Consider the following 23,384-nt stretch of genomic DNA (forward strand, 5'->3'; position numbering starts at 1 on the left):
TTTGTGAAGTGCACAACATGATGCTGCCACCCCCGTGCTTCACGGTTGGGATTGTGTTCTTCGGCTTGCAAGCCTCCCCCTTTTTCCTCCAAGCATAACGATGGTCATTATGGCCAAACAGTTTTTTGGGCCAAACAGTATTTTTGTTTCATCAGACCAGAGGACATTTCTCCAAAAGGTACGATCTTTGTCCCCATGTGCAGTTGCAAACCGTAGTCTTATGGCTGTTTTGGAGCAGTGGCTTCTTCCTTTCTGAGCGGCCTTTCAGGTTATGACGATATAGGACTTGTTTTACTGTGGATATAGATACTTTTGTACCTGTTTCCTCCAGCATCTTCACAAGGTCCTTTGCTGTTGTTCTGGGATTGATTTGCACTTTTCGCACCAAAGTATGTTCATCTCTAGGAGACAGACTGCGTCTCCTTCCTGAGCGGTATGATGGCTGCGTGGTCCCATGGTGTTTACACTTGCGTACTATTGTTTGTACAGATGAACGTGGTACCTTCAGGTGTTTGGAAATTGCTCCCAAGGATGAACCAGACTTGTGGAGGTCTATCAGAATCTTTTGAAGCCATGACATCGTTTTCTGGAATTTTCCAAGCTGTTTAAAGGCACAGTCAACTTAGTGTAACTTAATGTAAACTTCTGAACCACTGGAATTGTGATACAATGAAATAAGTGAAATAATCTGTCTGTAAACAATTGTTGGAAAAATGACTTGTGTCATGCACAAAGTAGATGTCCTAACCGACTTGCCAAAACTATAGTTTGTAACAAGAAATTTGTGGAGTGGTTGAAAAACGAGTTTTAATGACTCCAACCTAAGTGTATGTAAACTTCCAACTTCAACTGTATATGTTTTACATTGTTTGCAAACTGACACGCATTAATGCGTATATATACACTGCTCAACAAAAATAAAGGGAACACTTAAACAACACAATGTAACTCCAAGTCAATCACACTTCTGTGAAATCAAACTGTCCATTTAGGAAGCAACACTGATTGACAATAAATTTCACATGCTGTTGTGCAAATGGAATAGACAACAGGTGGAAATTATAGGCAATAAGCAAGACACCCCCAATAAAGGAGTGGTTCTGCAGGTGGAGACCACAGACCACTTCTCAGTTCCTATGCTTCCTGGCTGATGTTTTGGTCACTTTTGAATGCTGGCGGTGCTTTCACTCTAGTGGTAGCATGAGACGGAGTCTACAACCCACACAAGTGGCTCAGGTAGTGCAGCTCATCCAGGATGGCACATCAATGTGAGCTGTGGCAAGAAGGTTTGCTGTGTCTGTCAGCGTAGTGTCCAGAGCATGGAGGCGCTACCAGGAGACAGGCCAGTACATCAGGAGACGTGGAGGAGGCCGTAGGAGGGAAACAACCCAGCAGCAGTTCCGCTACCTCCGCCTTTGTGCAAGGAGGAGCAGGAGGAGCACTGCCAGAGCCCTGCAAAATGACCTCCAGCAGGCCACAAATGTGCATGTGTCTGCTCAAACGGTCAGAAACAGACTCCATGAGGGTGGTATGAGGGCCCGACGTCCACAGGTGGGGGTTGTGCTTACAGCCCAACACCGTGCAGGACGTTTGGCATTTGCCAGAGAACACCAAGATTGGCAAATTCGCCACTGGTGCCCTGTGCTCTTCACAGATGAAAGCAGGTTCACACTGAGCACATGTGACAGACGTGACAGAGTCTGGAGACGCCGTGGAGAACGTTCTGCTGCCTGCAACATCCTCCAGCATGACCTGTTTGGCGGACGGTCAGTCATGGTGTGGGGTGGCATTTCTTTGGGGGGCCGCACAGCCCTCCATGTGCTCGCCAGAGGTAGCCTGACTGCCATTAGGTATCGAGATGAGATCCTCAGACCCCTTGTGAGACCATATGCTGGTGCGGTTGGCCCTGGGTTCCTCCTAATGCAAGACAATGCTAGACCTCATGTGGCTGGAGTGTGTCAGCAGTTCCTGCAAGAGGAAGGCATTGATGCTATGGACTGGCCCGCCCGTTCCCCAGACCTGAATCCAATTGAGCACATCTGGGACATCATGTCTCGCTCCATCCACCAACGCCACGTTGCACCACAGACTGTCCAGGAGTTGGCGGATGCTTTAGTCCAGCTCTGGGAGGAGATCCCTCAGGAGACCATCCGCCACCTCATCAGGAGCATGCCCAGGCGTTGTAGGGAGGTCATACAGGCACGTGGAGGCCACACACACTACTGAGCCTCATTTTGACTTGTTTTAAGGACATTACATCAAAGTTGGATCAGCCTGTAATGTGGTTTTCCACTTTAATTTTGAGTGTGACTCCAAATCCAGACATCCATGGGTTGATAAATTGGATTTCTATTGATTATTTTTTGTGTGATTTTGTTGTCAGCACATTCAACTATGTAATAAGATTATTTCATTCATTCAGATCTAGGATGTGTTATTTTAGTGTTCCCTTCATTTTTTTGATCAGTGTATATATATATATATATATATATATATATATATATATATATATATATATAAAAAATAAATAAATAAAAAAATATACATATATATATATATATATATATATTTTTTTTTTATAACTTTATTTTCATTTTTATGTGGGGCTCAAAACAGGCCCTGAATGATGGGTTTCCACTGTCAATAGCTCTTACCAGTTTATAAATCACAGTGCATGGAGAATGCTGTTATTTCTACCAAAAAAATTGAAGTAGATGCTTCTTCCATTTGGAACCGGCAGGTTCACTAGACTTTATTCATGGTGATGGAATTATGAGTGAATTCAAGGTCAAAATAAGGTGTGTCTGTAGACACAACTTCATTTCTTAGATCTCCACCCCCAACGAATAGCGGGAGAATAGAATTCCATTCTCATTCTTAAACTGAAGGTCAGAATAGTCATAGAGAGAAAAGTGCATAAGAAGGGAATTACATTCAATTTACGGGGCTTAACTCAGGTCGGAATCGGCCACATAAGGCATTGGCCTGCCCCAGCCTCTGGAATGCCCTCCCAGACCACCTGAAGGAAACTCTGGGCTCCTTTAAAATGGGTCTAAAGACCTTTCTCTTTAGGAAGTCTTTGTGTTGATAGCTGTGCTCCTTGGTGTCCTTGCCCCATAGTGTCAGCTGTAGTCTTTGTGTCAGTTGCAGTGTCTAGTTGTGTCCATTTTTTAATATATTTTTTTATTTTTATTTCATACACTTATTATTCTTTATGAGGAAAAGCACTTTACAAATGTAATAAATTATTATTAATTATTGGTTAAACGGAATCAATTGTAGGCCACAGTACGTTAATTTAACAGCAGGAAAATAAATATGCCAAAGAAAGAGATTGTCTGTAAATTTAATTATGATGAACACTGAAAGACTACATGGGCCTACACAGGTTAAGTTATTATTATAAAAGTAATAGTATTTATGCATTTCTGATGCCTGCAACCTTGTGATGCTTCCGATTTAATGCAGCGTAATCACAGCGCATGCTCAGACAGACTGAAAATACTGCTTGTATTTATTTCCTGCTTGGTGTTTCCTTTCGGAGCAATGGCAAAAGTGAAAGCCACCTTGGTTTGTGCAGGTACTTACACTTTCTAACCGTTTCTGTTTCTGTTAACGAATGCGTTATTCGTTGCATTACCTTGATAACTTGTCTATTTTTTTTCTCGCTTGGGTGGAATTGTGGTGCAAAATGCACGGACAGTAACGTAGCTAGCTAAGGGCGCGAGCTATTCTAGCTGATGCATCATGAGGTTGAAAGCCGTAGGTAACGATAGCAGCATATCTCAAATTGCAGAAGCATTCGTATAACTGTTGCTTAAATGTTAACGTGATGATTTTCACATTAACTGTTCATTTTGTTTTTATATTGTAGTGCTTTTTCTATGTTCAACGGTGCTTGCAATTGTCGAAGAACTCGATGACACGTAAGTGATGCTCTAATCTATTTCGCTTGTGGAATCTTCCTGTCTTTTGTTTAACGTCAATCCCTAGTATGTATGCGAATGTTGTCACCTGACGACCATTTTGGTTAATGTAATAGACCCAATGAATAACAATTTTATGGTAAGATAACATAAGCTATTCCAATCTCAAACCAGTCACTCTCCCTGTACACAGAAACGTATGTTAATATTGTTTGTAAACAAAATTCTAGACTTCTAAGTTTGACTCAGTGTACCCATCACCAAGGGCGTAACTTTTGTGTTGTTATATTGGGGTGGTTGGGGGGGAAATACATCCCAAACTTCTGATAATTTGGTCAATATATCCCAACCACAACTGAAATACCAATCATTTTGGTATTACTTTAAACTGTTGGTCTAACTTTATTATGCAATCTGGTTTCCGAGCTGGTCATGGGTGCACCTCAGCCATGCTCAAGGTCCTAAACGATATAACCGCCATCGATAAGAGACAAAACTGTGCAGCCGTATTCATCGACCCGGCCAAGGCTTTCGACTGTCAATCACCACATTCTTATCAGCAGACTCAACACCCTTGGTTTCTCAAATGACTGCTTCACCTGGTTCACCAACTACTTCTCAGACAGAGTTCAGTGTGTCAAATCGGAGAGCCTGTTGTCCGGGCCTCTGGCAGCTCTATGGGGTTGCCACAGGGTTCAATCCTCGGGCTGACTCTTTTCTCTGTATACATCAATGATGTCGCTCTTGCTGCTGGTGATTCACTGATCCACCTCTACGCAGACGACACCATTCTGTATACTTCTGGCCCTTCTTTGGACACTGTTAACTAACCTCCAGACGAGCTTCAATGCCATACAACTCTCCTTCCGTGGCCTCCAACTGCTCTTAAATGCATGTAAAACTAAATGCATGCTCTTCAACCGATCGCTGCCTGCACCTGCCCGCCCATCCAGCATCACTAGTCTGGACGGTTCTGACTTAGAATATGTGGACAACTACAAATACCTAGGTGTCTGGTTAGACTGTAAACTCTCCTTCCAGAATCACATTAAGCATCTCCAATCCAAAGTTACATCTAGAATTGGCTTCCTATTTCGCAACAAAGCATCCTTCACTCATGCTGCCAAACATACCCTTGTAAAACTGACTATCCTACCGATCCTTGACTTCGGCGATGTATTTACAAAAAGCCTCCAACACTACTCAGCAAATTGGATGCAGTCTATCACAGTGCCATCTGTTTTGTAACCAAAGCCCCATGTACTACCCACCACTGCGACCTGTATTCTCTCGTTGGCTGGCCCTCGCTTCATATTCGTCACCAAACCTACTGGCTCCAGGTCATCTACCAGTCTCTGCTAGGTAAAGCCCTGCCTTATCTTAGCTCACTGGTCACCATAGCAGCACCCACCCGTAGCACGCGCTCCAGCAGGTATATTTCACTGGTCACCCCCAAAGCCAATTCCTGCTTTGGCCGCCTTTCCTTCCAGTTCTCTGCTGCGAATGATTGGAACGAACTGCAAAAATCGCTGAAGCTGGAGACTCATGTCTCCCTCACTAGCTTTAAGCACCAGCTGTCAGAGCAGCTCACAGATCACTGCACCTGTAGATAGCCCATCTGTAAATAGCCCATCCAACTACCTCATCCCCATACTGTTATTTATTTTGCTCCTTTGCACCCCAGTATCTCTTCTTGCACACTCATCTTCTCCACATCCATCACTCCAGTGTTTAATTGCTATATTGTAATTATTTTGCCACTATGGCCTATTTATTGCCTTACCTCCCTTATCCTACCTCATTTGCACACACTGTATATATACTTTTTTTCTATTGTATTATTGACTGTATGTTTGTTTATTCCATGTGTTGTTTTGTGTCGCTTTGCTTTATCTTGGCTAGGTCGCAGTTGTAAATGAGAGCTTGTTCTCAACTAGCCTACCTGGTTAAATACATGTGAAATATTTAATAACAAATTAGTTCAGAAAGTAACCACGCTTGGCAATTTTTTTTGGTAGAAGGACTGTGAGAAAGTCAGTTCTGGGGTGCGTTCAGTTCGATTGAACGTTTGCTACATTGTTTAACGGATGGTGTTGTTTGGTGGGTGTGGCTTGAAACAGTGAGTGACATATTTGAAGGCCAGTGGTGAATTTTGAACCCACAACCCCTGCCTGTTTTTTTTTTTTTTTTTTAACTGGTTGTTCAGAACAACGTTGCCTTTTTTTTTTGTACTGAATGCAGCCCTTGTCTTTTTTCTACTCCAAAATGAATTAAATAATATGATGGTGACACCACTGAAATATAATTTTACAATCCAAAATTGAGCCTAACAACATTTTGGTCGATATCATCAGGATGGTGTGTTATTAAGCAATAAGCATTATCACCTGTAGCCCAACTGATGCATTATAGTGGCTATAAATAAATAAATAGACTGAAGCATGGGGTTGCCCATCTGTTTTTGTGCTAATTATTGACTAGATCAGTGCTTCTTAAACGTTTTCTGTCATGGCCCCGTTTCCTCATTGGGAACGTCATATGCCCCCTTAACCTCCCCACAAAATTATGTTATAAGAATACTTTTTAGTCATCAAGAAACCGTACATACAAACACCAGTAACTGGTTTCCCTTCCATATTGAAATCAAGAAGAGAAAATGACAAATAAACCAGCTTACTGCTGTGCAATGTCACATGTATCCTTATTAAAAATATAAAGTTGTTTCTGGAAGTACTCATAGGGTGACTATTAGGTTGCATAAACATGATGAATGCTTTCCTCCCTGAATTTTGGCCTTCAAAATTGTTTTCTAGGTTGCTGCTGCTGGTCATAGTATGTGAGACAGGCATGCTGCCTCTGACTGGGGAGAGAAACAGGCTTGTCTACTGCCAGAGGTTCAGAGAAACAGACCTTCTCTAATTCTGTAGCCTACTAGAAACCAGTTATTTCAAGTTTATAATACTACCAAAGTAGTTTGAACTCACAAAATTGAGCCCAATACAACCGTTACCAATTATCACTCATTTTGAGAAAATCTTGTCACTTTGCAATAGAAACTTAAACATAAAATGTTTTATTTTTCTATATAATTTTTATTCATGCTTATGAATTTACCATGTTAAATGTAACAGTCTTCATTTGTTATAAGTCAGCTCACAAAATGAAGGGTTTGTTAAGAGGAGCGAGTGAAATAGCGGAGCTTTTGCTCTGTTCTTACAAGCCCAAAGCATATTTGGCGGCGGGGGGATCCAATCATAAAATTAGGAATTGAGTAGTAGTGTAAAGCCACAGAAAGCCAGTAACTACGGTGGGAAAATAACTTGCAGGGGTTGAATTGGAAATCAAGGGCCTGCTCATTACATCCTTGTTGCAGTACACTGCGTGCACAATTATTAGGCAAATTGTATTCCTCGGGATTCATTTTATTGTTGAACAAACACAATGCTCTGTCAATCCAAAATGTTATTGAACCTCAAACCTGAATGTTTAACAAAGGAAAAGTGAGTTTTTTTTGTCTTTCTCAGGGAAATATAAGTGTGCAGAATTATTAGGCAACTAAATTACAAAAATAATTTCTCTCAACTCACTTGTTTATTCTCAATTTTTAGAGTAAATGTAACAGATAAGTAACACAAAATGACAATTATATAAAATGTTTGGGCTTTCAAAAATATTCAGTGACCAATATAGCCACCCTTATTTTCAATAACTGCCATGAGCCTTCCATCCATCCATGGAGTCTGTCAGTTTCTTGATCTGTTCACGATCAATTTTCGCTGAAGCAGCAACCACAGCCTCTCAAATTCCCAAATTCAAAAAGGTGTATTGTCTTCCATCACTGTAAATCTCACGTTTGAGAAGGGCCCACAAGTTCTCAATAGGATTTAAGTCAGGTGAGGAAGGGGGCCAGGTCATTATTCAGGCATCTTTGAGGCCCTTGCTGGCTAGCCAAGCAGTGGAGTACTTGGATGCATGTGATGGAGCATTGTCCTGCATAAAGATCATGGCCTTCTAGAATGCTGAGGACTTCTTCCTGTACCACCACTGTTTGACGAAAGAATCTTCCAGAAACTGGCAGTAGGTTTGGGAGTTGAGTTTCAGTCCATCTTCAACCCGAAAAGGTCCAACTACCTCGTCCTCAATGATAGCAGCCCATACCAGTACCCATCCTTCACCTTGCTGGCACCTGACTCAAAGTGGTTCCCTGTGTCCATTACTGATCCAGCTACGGGCCCATCCATTTGGACCATCAAGAGTCACTTTCATTTCATCTGTCCATAAAACCTTTGAAAAATCTGTCTTCAGGTATTTCTTTTCCCAATCTTGACGCTTCAACTTGTGAATCTTATTCAGGAATGGGCTTGTTTCAGTCTTCTTGGCCATGTCTCTGAGCACTTGACACCTTGTACTTCTGAACACTCCAGGTAGGTTGCAGTTCTGGAATACGGTGGCACTGGAGGATAATGGGTTCCTGGTAGTTTGATGTTTAATTCTTCTCAAGTCTTTTGCAGTTAATTTGCGCCTCTTCTTCCCCATGCGTTTTTTGCGCCCCCAGTTGACTATTCGCAACAAAACGTTTGAATGTCCGGTGGTCACACCTCAATAGTTTAGCTATTTAAAGAGTGTCACATCCGTCTGAAAGGCATTTTACATTTTTGCCTTGTCAGTGTCAGTTAAATAGATTTTTTTGGCCCATTTTACCTGAGGTAATGAGGCTGCCTAATAATTATGCACACCTTGATATAAGGTGTTATTCACTTTCGCCACACCCTCCCTCATTACACAAATGCATATCACCTGAAAATGATTAAATCCAATAAGCATTCAAGTTTATATGGTTTGGAGTTCGAAAATGTGAATAGAAACAATGATAAGATCAGAATACTCACTTGCCTAATAATTGTGCACGCAGTGTATGTCTTGTTCATTTTAGTTGTGTCTATAATGCCTCGTTCACATCATATTGGAAACTAACATGTCTGACTTGCTTACTCGTTGTAGAAAGATACGTTTCCCACTTGGGAAATATCAGAATCAACCAATAGGAAACTAAACGCAAATCATTTTTGCTTATTTTAACTCCGAGGCCCCGAGTTTCCGACATGGCGTGATTTTCAAAGTTTCATACCGGTTATTGTGAAGTTTCATGGTTCGAATAAGTCACTTTTAATAGCTTTGGTACTGGTTAAAATATAAAGCCAAAATGTTATGAATTCTGATTTATTTTATTTATTTTCTTCCTCAGATTTAAAGACACCAGAGTAGATGATGTCTGGCTGGTGGACGTGAGTCTTGTTTGCTTTGCATCGCACACACTGCAATCATACTGACGTGACGAGGCTGAATGAGCCCATTCAGCACTGCTTTAGACCCTCGTCCCGACACCAGTGTCCAGCTCATCCCTTACGGAAGTGGCAGTGGGGGAGGGAAGGGGGGAGGTGTGTCTACTGTGTGTGTTTTAGTCAATGAGAAGTCATGCATGGCGGGCGGCGCGCCTGGCTTGGGGGCTCTGAGGGGGTTTATGCCAGAGCCCAGGGTTCATGTCTGGGGCCTGAGCAAATCCAGCTGGCACCCAAAGCTGGCACTCCCTGTCCAGACCAGTCTGACCGCTTGAGGAGAAATGGAGTGACAGCAGTCGTACTATATACGCTGATGTGGATCACTATAGGCAGGTACAGACACAGCCGGAAACACAGTCTTGTAGACTGGTACACAGAACAGGGCTGTGCATTGACTGTCAGGCAAAAAAATGCTTAGGTGGAAATGCCAATCCCAATACCAAGTACAGCATTGCCACAAAGATGGGAGATTTTTATTGAAATGTTGTAATTCAACTTTTTGGGCTGGTGGTGTGCTCAGGGTTGTCATTTCAAGTAAACCCAGCGTATAGCAAAGTGACAGGGTGGGGTTGAAGCTCTTTAAGGCCTACTGCATTTCTACACAGTTAAAAAAACCTCTAAAATGCTATTTGGAGAACAGGTCCCATGAGTGCCAACATGTTAAGTTTACAGGAGCATATATAATGTGGTGTCAAATGAAAGCTAAGTCTATATTTTGGGGGAATTAAGGCATAGATATGTTTTTCAACCATTTTTCCATCCTAAAAATTTGGAATAAGCAGAGGCTTTGATTTCTGGTCTCCCATTGATGAAAAAGGAGTCTTAAAAAAAACATGTAGAAAAGTCTTAAAAGGTATTAGAAATGCATCAAAACACAATGTTGAAGTAAAGGCCCCTGCCAACTAATATCAAAATGTATATTTAATTTAGCAGAAATAATTTGCCTTCTGTAAGTTTAAAAAATATTACCTAATGTTTCTGTTACCACAAACCCACATATCTTTAAAATATTTTCTGATTTCTCTCCCTGATGAGGAGGGAGGATTATGAAAGAAGTAACAAGTAAAGATAGACTTTCAAATGAGTTAGGGTTTTTACTGATAACTATTTTGTTTATGAATTATTAAATGATTAACACGCGTCACTCTGTTACCAAATTGGTACCAGTGACCAAAAACTAATGAAATGACTGCAATTGAATTGGGAAATCATAGTAGTCACAAACCACAGGTACAGTAGAGTTCAGTACAGTAGAGAACACATGGGAAGAGTGCAGTATAATGCAATATACTGAACTATACTCTACTTTTTTTTACAGAACTGTATTGTACTGAACTTTACTGTGGTGTCAAAACTTGTGGAACATAGAAGTTTATGATTGGTACAGATTTGGTCTGGACCAAACAAATTTGATCTTGTTTGGGAGCTGAGCTCATTAGAATAATAGCCAGTGTGTAGAATAATATGCAAATGAGTGATATCATTTTTTTTCTAGCTTTGTGTACCTTTTCAGGATACATCACCTTAAAGACAATGACTGTATAGTACAGATCCCATGATGTCATTGTTACCATCATTCTGTTATGTTACTGAGTGTTACTCTAGTTCAATAACCAAAATATATATTTTTTCAAACTGAAGGTGTCATCCTAGCTGATACCGCTTTCTTTCTGCAGACATGTTTGAATTTTAAATCGGAGTAGATATTTACGTGGTCATATGAAAATCTGAGGGAGATTTTCTTCTGTTCAACTTTGCATCTGCTCTGTTCCTCAGGTACATGTGTTTTAGTAAACATGTCAGTGGGAATTGTTAAAAGTAGACTTCTGCATACACTGTAGGTGTATGGTTTGTTCAACTTAGCCATCAATGTTTTTTTTTATGGCATACATTTTTTGAAGGGAGTCTCTGCGTCACATTGTTACCGTGGAATTGCCAACAGCAAAATTGACTCCAGGCTTTGTCAGTCCCTCCAGGATTCTGCAATCTAATATAAATATTTTTTTGCAAAATCGAAAGTTCCCTGCATATTATGTAAATTTGTCCAATCACTGCAATATCTCTGGATAAAACAGTCAAATCGTTGCAATATTATTGCATAGAACTGACCCATCACGGCAGTGCCAAAAGAGGGCTCACAATTTCAACCATTCTCCACACATTTACCACATATGGTTCTTTGTCAGCTCATTTTTGCGACAAATTGGACAAAATCATTGCCTATTGCCATGCAAAATGTCAGAATTGGCAAAGTAAAATTAAGCATTTTTGCCTGCAAATATCACACAAAATCCCTGCGAAATCTTGGAGGGACTTTATTTACTACCTTGGCTGCTGTAGCTTCATTCACCTCAACTGCTGTATTGACATGTGTTTAACTTGCTACTCACTAGCTCTGCATTGAGATTAAAAACAAGTTTTTTGTTTTATATCAAGTCAAACTGCAGTTAAGCCTACCTAGCGTCCTAGCTGTCTACAGCCATCTTCCACCTCTGCACTGTTTTGAGAGAAGTCTCACTGTTCATCTGCCTGCTCCGACGGTGTCCTCGTGGTCCTAAAGTCAGCCCGCTAATACCGCTAAACTGCATTTGTCTTTTAATTGGATTTGGAATGATTTTAGTAGCCTATTTTAAATTGTTGTGGTTGAGCTAGGATATGGCGACTGCAATACCCAGTTGATGTCCCTGAGTGTGTTGCCGTCATGCGTGTTATTTCTGAACAGTGTGTGTATTTGTGTTCATAGTTTTAGAGCTAGGCCTATTTCATTGTTTTTACAGTGACTGACAGTGTTGTTGGGCCTTTGCAGTTTTATGCACCGTGGTGTGGCTACTGTAAAAAACTGGAGCCCGTTTGGTATGACGTCGGCGTCGAGTTGAAAAGCTCAGGATCGCCTGTGCGAGTGGGCAAGATGGACGGCACTGCATACTCTGGTGAGTCTCTGTTGCAGTGACCATGTCAATGGCTTCTCTACATATTCCTGGTTGCCTGTAGTCTTGACTACCTACATTATTTTGTCAATGTAAGTACATTTGAACAGCTTTAAGTCTTAGACAAAAATAACAGTACGCATATATGGTTTAACATGCAGTCTATCGGGTTGACACCACAGCTATCTGTAGTTCAGACAGGAAACGCCAAGTATTCGTTTTAAACATTTATTAGATAAAAATTACGCAAGGTACGCTGTACAAATCCCCCTGACCAAAACAAAAGCAGAGCCATAACAGGTGGAGGCTGGCGTGGGGTGGGAAAGCAGACATGCATGATGAGTAACACGTTACAGCAATAGCATGTCACCAGAACCCCAGTGCATAGTTTGCGTGTGGCAGCCGTCAGAGAATGTGTGTGCAGAACCTGTTTGACTGAATAGGCCGCCATATTAAGGTAGAGTAATGAATCTAATTTGTGCAACATCAGCTGATGCCAATACTTGGGTTTTTTGGTCTGGGCTGGCTGTGATTATTATTTGTTTTGTCTGCATACCAAATACACATGGCCAAAAGTATGTGGACACCCCTTCAAATTAGTGTGTTCTGCTATTTCAGCCAAACCCGTTGCTGACGGGTGTATAAGATCGAGCACACAGCCATGCAATCTCCATACGCTAACATTGGCAGTAGAATGGGCCGTAGTGAAGAGCTCAGTGACTTTCAACGTGGGAACCGTCATAGGATGCCACCTTTCCAAAAAGTCCGCTAGAGCTGCCACGGTCAATTGTAAGTGCTGTTATTGTGAAGTGGAAACATCTAGGAGCAACAACGGTTCAGCCGCTGTGGTAGGCCACAGAAGCCCTAACCAAAATTGCATTGTTGGTTAGGGCTTGTAAGTATTTCACTCTAAGGTTGTATTCGGCGCACGTGACAAACTTTGATTTGAGTAGTGGAAACGCGTTCTCTGGAGTGGTGAATCACGCTTCACCATCTGGCTGTCCAACAGACTAATCTGGGATGCCAGGAGAACGCTACCTGCCCGAATGCATAGTGCCAACTGTACATTCTGGTGGAGGAGGAATAATGGTCCGGGGCTGTTTTTCATGGATCGGGCTAGGCCCCTTAGTTCCAGTGAAGGGAAATCTTAACGCTACAACATACAGTGACATTCTAGATGATTCTGTGCTTCCAACTTTGTGGCAAAAGTTTGGGGAAGGCCCTTACCTGTTTCAGCCTGACAATGCCCCTGTGCACAAAGCGAGGTCCATATAGAATGGTTTGTCGTGATTGGTTTGGAAGAACTTGACTGGCTTGCACAGAGCCCTGACCTCAACGCCACTGAAGATCTTTGGGATGGAACGCTGACTGCGAGCCAGGCCTAATCGCCCAACATCAGTGCCCGACCTCAATAATGCTCTTGTGGCTGAATGGAAGAAAGTTCCCTCCCGCAGCAATGTTCCAACATCTAGTGGAAAGTCTTCCCAGAAGAGTAGAGACTGTTATAGCAGCAAAGGGCAGACCAACTCCATATTAATGTCCATGATTTTGGAATGAGATGTTCGACGAGCAGTTGTCCACATACCTTTGGCCTTGTAGTGTAAATATCTTCCATCTAATTGAGCATACAGAGTCCCAAATGGCACCCTATTCCGTGTATAATGCACTGCTAGGGCCTTTAGGGCTCTGGTCAAAAGTAGTCCTCTCTATAGGGTGCAATTTTGGATGCACAAGAGAAGTTAACAGCTTCCCCTATGTCTTACTGTGCCTTCCTTGAAACTGCCATTCTGCTATCGGTTTCACCTGGCTGTTAAAGATGCACTATTCCTATTGCCAAGACCTAAGTCTGACTTCATTACTTAGGATCTCTTAATCTTTTTCTCTCATGTTGTTGACCCCTAGCCTCTCACTCTGGCTAATCACTCATAAACCAGATTAAAATTCCACGGACAGATTACATGACTGTCTGTCGCTGACTTTACTCGCCGTCCAAGATTAGGCTAACTAAGAGGCTACTAAAATCTAATCGACAGGTGACGACAGCTTTCAGGTATTAGGGAAAGTGCATTCTGAGGACAGAGATGGTCTTTAAAATGTAGTCCAAGACAAGTAACTGCGGATTATGGTTACTGTAGTTCTAATGGAATTTGTATTCCTTATTGTCCCATTCTGTAGTTCCATATGGGATATGCAGCTAGGGTTTAATTATTTTTTTTATTTTTATAAGAAGTAGTTGAGGAAATGGATTGACACATGCTTCAGTTTTGTTTAAATATTGTCACTTTCCATTCAGGCATGTCCTCAGAATTTGGAGTACGAGGATACCCCACAATCAAATTGTAAGTATGAGCACATATAAAGACGATATACACTGACCATTGCCGTTTGTTAGAATTTTACATAACGAGCAATGCTTTACCCAATATTTTCTTTCACAATGATCATGTCTTTACTGAACTGAGTTGTCCATTGTGACTTGACTTGTCAGCATTAGGCCTGATGATGAGACCTATGGAATAAAGCTCCCCATAGGCCCCTGGGCTAGCCAATGGGGGATTTAAGGTGTTGTTGCCGCCTACCTTGAGGGCAGTACATGGCCTAATGAGGTATTGTATCATTAAGATATGATGATTTGATAATCTATTTAGGTAATCCAAGGTGCCAGTCAAATATACTGAGTGCAGTGGAGCAGAATGTGTGTGTACAGTGCATTTGGAAGGTATTCAGACCTTTGACTTTTTCCACATTTTGTTACGTTACAGCCTTATTCTAAAATGGATTCAATTGTTTGTTTTTTCTCATCAATCTACACACCCCATAATGACAGCAAAAATAGGTTTTTAGATTTTTTTGTTGTTGCAGTGACTACAGCCTCGAGTCTTCTTGAGTATGACACTACAAGCTTGGCACACCTGTATTTGGGGAGTTTCTCCCATTCTTCCCTGCAGATCCTCTCAAGCTCTGTCAGGTTGGATGGGGAGCGTCACTGCACAGCTATTTTCAGGACTCTCCAGAGATGTTCGATCGAGTTCAAGTCCGGGCTCTGGCTGGGCCACTCAAGGATCTCTCTGTACTTTGCTCAATCTTGGTTTCATCAGATGGTCATCAGATGGTCAGAGTCCTTTAGGTGCCTTTTTGCAAACTCCAAGCGGGCTGTCATGTGCCTTTTTACTGAGGAGTGGCTTCCGCCTGGCAACTTTACCATAAAGGCCTGATTGATGGAGAGATGGTTGTCCTTCTGGGAGGTTCTCCCATTTCCACCCTGATCAAGACCCTTGTCCCCCGATTGCTCAGTTTGGCCGGGTGGCCAGCTCTAGGAAGAGTCTTGGTGGTTAAAAACATCTTCCATTTAAGAATTATGGAGTTCACTGTGTTCTTGGGGACCTTCAATGCTGAAGAAATTTTTTGGTACCCTTCCCCAGATCTGTGCCTTGACACAATCCTGTCTACTGATAATTCCTTTCGACCTCCATGGCTTGGTTTTTGCTCTGTCATGCACTGTCAACTGTGGGCCCTTCTATAGCAGGGGTGGGCAATTCCAAATCATGTCCAATCAATTTAATTTATCACAGTTGGACTCCAAGTTGTAGAAACATCTCAAGGATGATCAATGGAAACAGGATGCACCTGAGCTTAATTTTGAGTTTCATAGCAAAGGGTATGAATACTTATGTAAATAAGGTGCTTCTGTTTTTTATTTGTAATAATTGAGCAAAACTGTTTTCGCTTTGTTATTATGGGGTATTGTGTTTAGGTTGATGAGGAAAATATTTAATACATTTTAGAATAAGGCTTTTAACGTAACAAAATGTGGAAAAAGGGAAGGGGAATACATTCCGAATGCACTGTGTATATAGAACAAAAATATAAACACAACAGGTAAAGTTGTAATATTTTTGATTGTGAAGATATTTCACAGTGATTTAGATTACAATGTTCTCTACGCTGTAATTGCTTGTTTTGTCACAAACTGAAATCCCTCAGTTTGAGACAACTTTTGTCCCTCAGTCAAGTTTTGAATTTTAATCACAGATAGAACTACAAAGACCAGGGAGCTTTTTGAAAGCCTCATAAAGAAGGGCAGTGATTGGTAGATGGATAACAAAAACAAATCAGACATTGAATGTCTTTTTAAATTTTTTTTTAAGCATGGTCAAATTAATAATTAGGTTATGGATTATTGAACCACCAAGAGACATGAAAGGTACAGTTGTCCTACTGAACTGAACTGAGCTGCAGGACAGGAATGAAGCTACTCAGGGATGTTACCATGAGGCCATTGGTGATTTTAAAATGGCTACAGTGTTCAATGGCTGTGATTGATTGGAGAAAACAACTGAGGATGGATCAATAACATTGGTAACTCTTTACTTCACACCCAGTGTCATAACACGGTCATAATCATTATCATAATGTTATAACAGTCATGACCCATATATTTACACCGGTTGTGACATATTGTATTATTGTATGGCTGGTTATGACACCTACATTTATTCAAATTAGTTTTTTCCCTGCCAAGAAGTTTCCTTTCATTTTGAAAGTTTGTTTCTTAACGTTTTTTTGTTGTTGTAATGAATTATTTATAGTCAGGTTTTGTTCATCATATTTTTAATAACTTGTAGAAAATACACTTTATGACACTGTCAAGAAGCATTATGACCATCATAGGCCTATATCTGGTTTATATGATTATCACGTGCATGCCCTTATATCAGTCAAAAAGAGGGTGTCTTTTTTTTCTGCTCCTGAAATCTGCTCCTTCATTCATCAGCAACAGAGAATTGGAGTAGGTGCATGTGTGCCAATTGTGTGTGTAATTACAATTTAATATGGTCAATTTCAAATATGGTCACTTTTGTGTAACAAACATACTGTTGACACATAGGCTATGGTGTAATCTGGAATGTTTTACCTTGTGGGGTGGGGTTTGACACACTTATGTAGGTGTCAAAACCAGCAATAAAATAACACAATATAAGTCACAACAGGTCTAAATATGTGTCATGACAGTATGATGACAAGTTATGTCAGCTGTTATGAAATGTCTTGCCGTGTTATGATGCTGGGTGTCAATTAAAGTGTTACCATAACATTGTAGTGACTCCACAATGACCTAAATTGAGTTTTTTTAGGATAAAAAGAAACTGGATGGAGCTAAGCACAGGCAAAATCCGAGAGGAAAACCTGCTTCAGTCTGCTTTACACCACAGACTGGTAGAGGAATTTACCTTTTAGCAGGACAAAAACCTAAATCGCAAAGGCAAATCTACACTGGAGTTGCTTACCAGGAAGACTGTGAATTTTCCTGAGTGGTCAAGTTACAGTTTTGACTTAAACCTGCTTGAAAATATATGGTAAGACTTGAAAATTGCTGTCTAGACATGATCCCCAACATCTTGCCAGAGCTTGAAGAAAAAAATGAAGGGCAAATATTGCACAGTTTATAGACCTTCCCAAGAAGACTAGCAGCTGTAATCGATGCCAAAGGTGTTTCTAACATTGACTCAGGGAGCTGAATATTTGCGCAACGACCATATTCACACAGCGTATTTTTTTGTTAGATTGTTGACAATTAAATACATTTTAATCCCACTTTAACACAAAATGTGAAGACATCCAAGGGGTCTGAACACTTTTGCAAGACACTGTAAATCCCTGAGGAAGTAGAAGCTGTGGCCTCTTCAGACAACACAGTATAATCTTTTATTCATTTATTTGAGGCTTCTGTAGGACACTCAGGTTCTGTTTGAGAAAACATGATAACTCTGTTAGATGATCACAGTGGGGGCAATCATCACATTAAACCAAGCGAGTGATGAAATATTCTCAGGGGACTACACTAGGTAGTATCCCCCGGAGAGAAATATAGAGACAGACCTGAGACGCCATCTCTCCCGGAGTTCATTAGAATAGATCCAAATAGCCTTGTGTACTGGCGTATCCCTAGCAAACACTCCTGGATGTATTTGTCAGGTCTTTTGGGGTCTGATCCTAGGAGTGTTGTGGTTGATGTAACTCTATAATGAAAGAGAAGAGGGCCCTTGTTTTCTCTTGTACTGCTATTGGAAATTGGATGACGCTTATCCAAAACGCTGATCAAATAGAGATATTCTGGGGCTGAAAGTGTAAGTATCTCTGAGTGGGAGTGCTGATCTTGGATCAGGTTTACCCCTGTCCATGTAATGTTATTAGTTGTGATCTAAAGGCAAAACTGATCTGAAATCAGCACTCCTACTCTGAGACGCTTGATACATACAGCCCTGACCTCTGGGTAAAGGGATCGCTTTGACCCATGGACCTGCCTTTTGGTTTGAGTAGTTTTGGATTTGACTCACACTAGCTGGAGAAGTGTAATCTCTTTTAGCTTTGGCATTGTTATCGTGCCTTTTCACAGCACTACAAAGAGCAACCCCAGAGTGGGTTGTCAGAATGCACACATACAAGCACTAGATATCGAGCGTAACAATTAAAGGGCCAAATGAAAGGCTTTTATCTTGTTTTTCTCTCATGCAAATGTACCATTCTGTCCATTTCTCCTCACAAAAGGACTGGCATAAAGAAGGAAATTCATGGTCTTTTTCTTGGTGTTATTCAATCGCTTTCTCCCCGCCACACTCACTCTCCTTTCTCAGGCTAAAGGGTGATCTTGCCTATAATTACAAGGGGCCAAGGACAAAGGATGACATCGTAGAATTCGCCAACAGGGTAGCAGGGTAAGTCATAGGTCTCTTACCATATGCGCTGTTGCTTCAACATCTCTTATGGGTGATATAAATGAGTACATAATCACTTTTGTAAGTCTATATGAATAAATATGATTGGACAAAAATGGCTATACATACCCTGAATACTGTGGTCACCTAAACAGGACATTATGCTGTATGGGCTACACATGGAACTCTATCAAACAAATGTCTTATCTCCCCCCGTAGAATTCAGTGAATTTCCACCCTAGCCCTTCAAAGTCTCTTCAAATGCCAGTTAATAGTTTAGCCTGAGGAGATTCCTCTCAGGGGAAAATCCAAACTAGACCCGTGATGACTGATCAGTCGGAATGGTGGGTCAAAGACCTGGCTGGGTTTTCACCTCTGACTGCATGCTTCTGCGATGTTCACTAGATGGCACCAGAACCATACACGTTAAACTAGAGTTCAACTAGAAAAAAACATGGCCGTGTTCAGTAGGCAGTCCGTAGCAATAAATAAATTGGTGTTCTAATGTGACATGTTCAGGTTAGTTCCTCTCTGTTTCACTTTGTTTGAAAACGTTTTCTCAACTTCAGGCAATTTAACTAATGGAAAACACATTTATCTTATAATCCAAAACAATAGTGTTTCTGTTTGTGTGCATGTCTTCTGTCCTCTTCAGGCCAGCAGTCCGAGCACTTCCAAGCAAACAGATGTTTGACCATATGATGAAGAGACATGACGTGCTCTTTGTGTACTTCGGCGGGGAGTCTCCACTCAAGGTAGGGGCTCTGGAAGTAGCAATATAATAAGTGTGAAGTTGTTTTGACCCAATACCTTCAGACATTTTGAGTGAAAAATATACAAATCAACAAACATTTATGTTAAGTAATTCAGTGCATGAAATCATAGTAGGATTCATATTCTCGCAGTGTGGTCATGGGAATTTGTTAACGATACATTTATTCCAGTCAGTTCAAGTAGGTTATTTGCCCTTCAGAGGTGTAAAAAGAAATAGGAATTCTTGGTTGGAGCTCTCACAAAGTACACATTATATAGTAAGACGATCCATACTTCATTGACGTATTTGTTAGCTACCATCCTGATTTAACTTATGTTCTTTCTGAGTAATTCGATATGCATTCCCCCCATATGTTTATCACTTCTCTGGGTCTGAAATGTTATCTTATCATCCAATCAATGCCACTGAAAGCTGTCACGGCATTTAGCTAGAATTTATTGATTGGATCATAAAGCTTCTGCTCACACTGCTGCTGCCAAGCGCTCTGAGTGAGGAAAGGCCCATTTATACAACGTGCTAGACAACCTTGATAAATGTCCCATACCAAGTTAACACAGAGGGCAATTCTCAGAGAAGAAGAAGCTTGTAACTTGTGTTGATTTCTCGTTTGCAGGAGAAGTATATCGACATGGCTGCGGAGCTGATTGTGTATACATACTTCTTCTCTGCGTCTGAAGACGTCTTACCAGAGGTAACGGCCTTGAGAATGTGGCATGTCCCCTGGCTCTTCAGTTAGGTTGTTTTCCCACATAACATTTCAGCGAGGAGAACTTATCAACGGCGCATTTGAAAGTTTCATTCTCATCACTTTTCTAATTAGGGACTTATTGTGATTTTGATAATTGTTTTAGTCATATAGCTAGCTATAAGGCAGCACTCACAAGTGAAAGTCCAGCAGTGCTACAGTGACATTTTCCATGCAGTATGATATGGTAAATGCCATAGGGACAGTGAAGCCTGTGAGCATGCTGCTTTTGCCGGTTTATTTGGCATGAGGTCCACAGTTTGCTAGGATGGCATGCCGCCAATAGGACTGCTGTCTCGTATGGTTCAGGTGCCCATAAATTAAGAAAGTAAGGGATGATTTATGGAATTCACTTTGAATTATGTATTTTATGTGTTTTCACCATCCAGTCGGTGACTTTGCCAGAGCTTCCATCGGTTGTAGTCTTCAAGGACGGGGCCTACTTTACCTATGATGGTAAGTATCTGGTCGGGGCTACAGGGCTGGGGTGGTGGGTGAAATATTTTGTTTGCGCTTTCCAAATAGAAATCATTTTCTGTTTTAACTGCCTATGGCTTGTCATAAAATGTTCTCTTGGAGTAACTATGTGTGATATCGGCCTTTGAGGACCAGCTTTTCCCTAGAAAGGAGGTCAGTCTAATTTGGGCAAGGCAAGGGTGCCATTTTCTCTTTTGTTCCCCCCTCTCCTCCTCCTCTCCTCCTCTCCCTCTACTAGCCTTGTTTGCTCAGGCTTTGTTTCCCCAGTCTTAAACCAGAGTGTCTGTTCTTTCATCTTTCATCCGGCTTCACCACACTGCCTTTTGAAGTGGTGACTCCTTCGTTATAAAGCGGTTCGGCTCTTCCCACTATCGTCTCTGGTCAGGCCAGTGATGTCGTGGTGGTGGCTGTCTCTGGGCAGACACAGAGCAGGCAAAGGAACAGGGAAGGAGGGAGGGATGAATGGGTGGATGGTGGATATAACTGAGTGGGCGTGGGGTGGTGGGAGACCACAGTGCAGTCCAGAGGAACCAGGGTGGGCTGGGCTTCCATCTGGAACTGACTGACTGTCTGACTCGGCCATGTCTGATTCAGAGCTGCCCAGTAAAGTCAGTCGGAAAGAATGATATGCTAAAGCCACCAATACAGTTCAGAGCCCCCTCAGCGTATGAGCACCAGCTCGCCACATTCTTGCATCACTTCCTGTATTCCGCCGCTGAGTGCTTCGGGAGGGAGGCGAAAACGGAAGGGCAGCGCGTCCAGGCACAGGCCGACAACAAAGGGGCCCCAGTAGTGCATGTTGGGGAGGTTAGGTGCTCTGTGAAGGGCCCGCAGAACAAAATCCATCCCCTGGTTTGGCTCTGGTCCAGCCTGGCACTGGATGTCTGTCTGTTCCACCTGGCTGTTCCAAAATGGGGGCTTCCGCCACCAGAAGTCCAGCAGGAGGCGGTCTTCACAGCGGACGGTCACCACGAAAATACCACACTCCAGCGAGTCCTCTAGGACCCTGATAACGAGGATGTTCTGTATGGCTTGCATCGCCATGGTTACTGCCAGAGATAAGCTAGGGAAATCAGAGCCGGAGCAACAAGATATGACAGATGATTGGCTTTTTTCTGAACATGCAGCTTGGTTATCTCACTCTACTGGAAAACATAAGTGGTTCTGGGATAGATAACATATTTTTATTACTTAAGTTAAAAAATATATATATTTTACATTCATCTACACTTCATCTTTAGACATTTGGAAACAGAGGGGGTAGACAGGCAAGTGGGAGAACAGTAGAATTGTATCCCGGTCTCCGGTTGGGAACCGTTACTCTGATACTGAGAGCGTGCGTTACTGCAAGACCACAGGCTCTGCACAATGAAAAGGATTTTGAAGGCTGTTACTTCAAGAACAACAGTAGTACACAATCCAAAAGTAAAATTGGAATGGTAAAATCCAATTTTGATTGGTTAACACATCTCATAGTGCTTCTAAGAGAAATGCTCTAGTCGGTATAATGACCTAAAAGCCTTTCCAATAATACCTTGTATTTAGTCAGTGTGATGCATATTTTACCTGAATCCTCCTCAGCATGGTCCCTGGTTTGGGAGTCCTGCCATTAGTGCTCTGCTCTGGGCTGTGCTCTGTGCCTAACAGGCGAGTTCCTCTAATGTAGCATAGCAGCCACTGAAATTATGTTCACATTCTCTCTGGTGCTCTATGACACATTTTTACGGCATGTGTTGGGCTACTTCCCAAATGGCACCCTATTATCTATGTAGTGCATAGGGCTCTGGTCAGAACTAGTGCACTATATAGGGAATAGGGTACCATTTGGGACGTACACGCGATATCTCCCCTCCACCACATATGCAAGTTACTATCATCGCCAGACGGTCAGAATTTGCATTGAACATAGTGACATTTACAACTACATGCAATCAGCTCATTCAAATATGAGACTAGTACGTCACCATTTACTGTAGCTTCTAGTTGTGTTATGAATAGCTGTGGGGTTTAGCTTGGACACGTATATTGGCTTGCTTTTGTGATAATTCCAGTGTCTATTTGTACACGTGTAGTGTTTTGTGTTAATTCCTGTTTGTACACTCATTGCCAGAATTTGAAATGGTCTACACAGAACACCCCTTCAGTATTCCCACTCCGCAGTTTTAGTGTTGTCCAAATACAGCAGTCCTACTTTGTGTAAACACTATTTGACATAATGCCATCAAGCTCTGATCGGCTTGCTGCACAGAACAAACAACCTAGCAGTCCATTTTGGAGCATGAACGCTCACACGGAATACAAGTAATAATAATTATTTTCATTTTACAGAATAATCTGATCAAAAAAAGTAATAATTGACACTAGACATGGCAACTGACACAAAGAACACAGCAGACGCTACAAGGACACCAAGAAGCACAGCTATAATAGAAAGGTCCCCAAAGGAGCGGAGCTTAGTCCTGAGGGCTTGGAGGAGCAG

The 23,384-nt window shown here is 41.7% G+C and overlaps 1 protein-coding gene across 1 annotated transcript in view; it reads left to right on the forward strand.

Annotated features, from left to right (window-relative positions):
- Positions 1 to 3,485: 3,485 nt before the first annotated feature.
- Positions 3,486 to 23,384, forward strand: part of tmx3b (thioredoxin related transmembrane protein 3b) — a 54,220-nt gene continuing 34,321 nt past the window's right edge. The window contains exons 1-9 of the mRNA XM_014180931.3: positions 3,486 to 3,580; positions 3,875 to 3,926; positions 9,172 to 9,211; positions 12,072 to 12,195; positions 14,486 to 14,531; positions 18,828 to 18,908; positions 19,564 to 19,663; positions 20,297 to 20,374; positions 20,818 to 20,884. Coding sequence (XP_014036406.2) covers positions 3,547 to 3,580; positions 3,875 to 3,926; positions 9,172 to 9,211; positions 12,072 to 12,195; positions 14,486 to 14,531; positions 18,828 to 18,908; positions 19,564 to 19,663; positions 20,297 to 20,374; positions 20,818 to 20,884 — 622 coding nt within the window. The 5' untranslated portion in view covers positions 3,486 to 3,546. The remainder of the gene's footprint in view (positions 3,581 to 3,874; positions 3,927 to 9,171; positions 9,212 to 12,071; positions 12,196 to 14,485; positions 14,532 to 18,827; positions 18,909 to 19,563; positions 19,664 to 20,296; positions 20,375 to 20,817; positions 20,885 to 23,384) is intronic.

Source organism: Salmo salar, chromosome 29, assembly GCF_965601325.2.
Source record: "Salmo salar chromosome 29, fSalSal1, whole genome shotgun sequence".
In the NCBI taxonomy this organism is placed as follows: domain Eukaryota; kingdom Metazoa; phylum Chordata; class Actinopteri; order Salmoniformes; family Salmonidae; genus Salmo; species Salmo salar.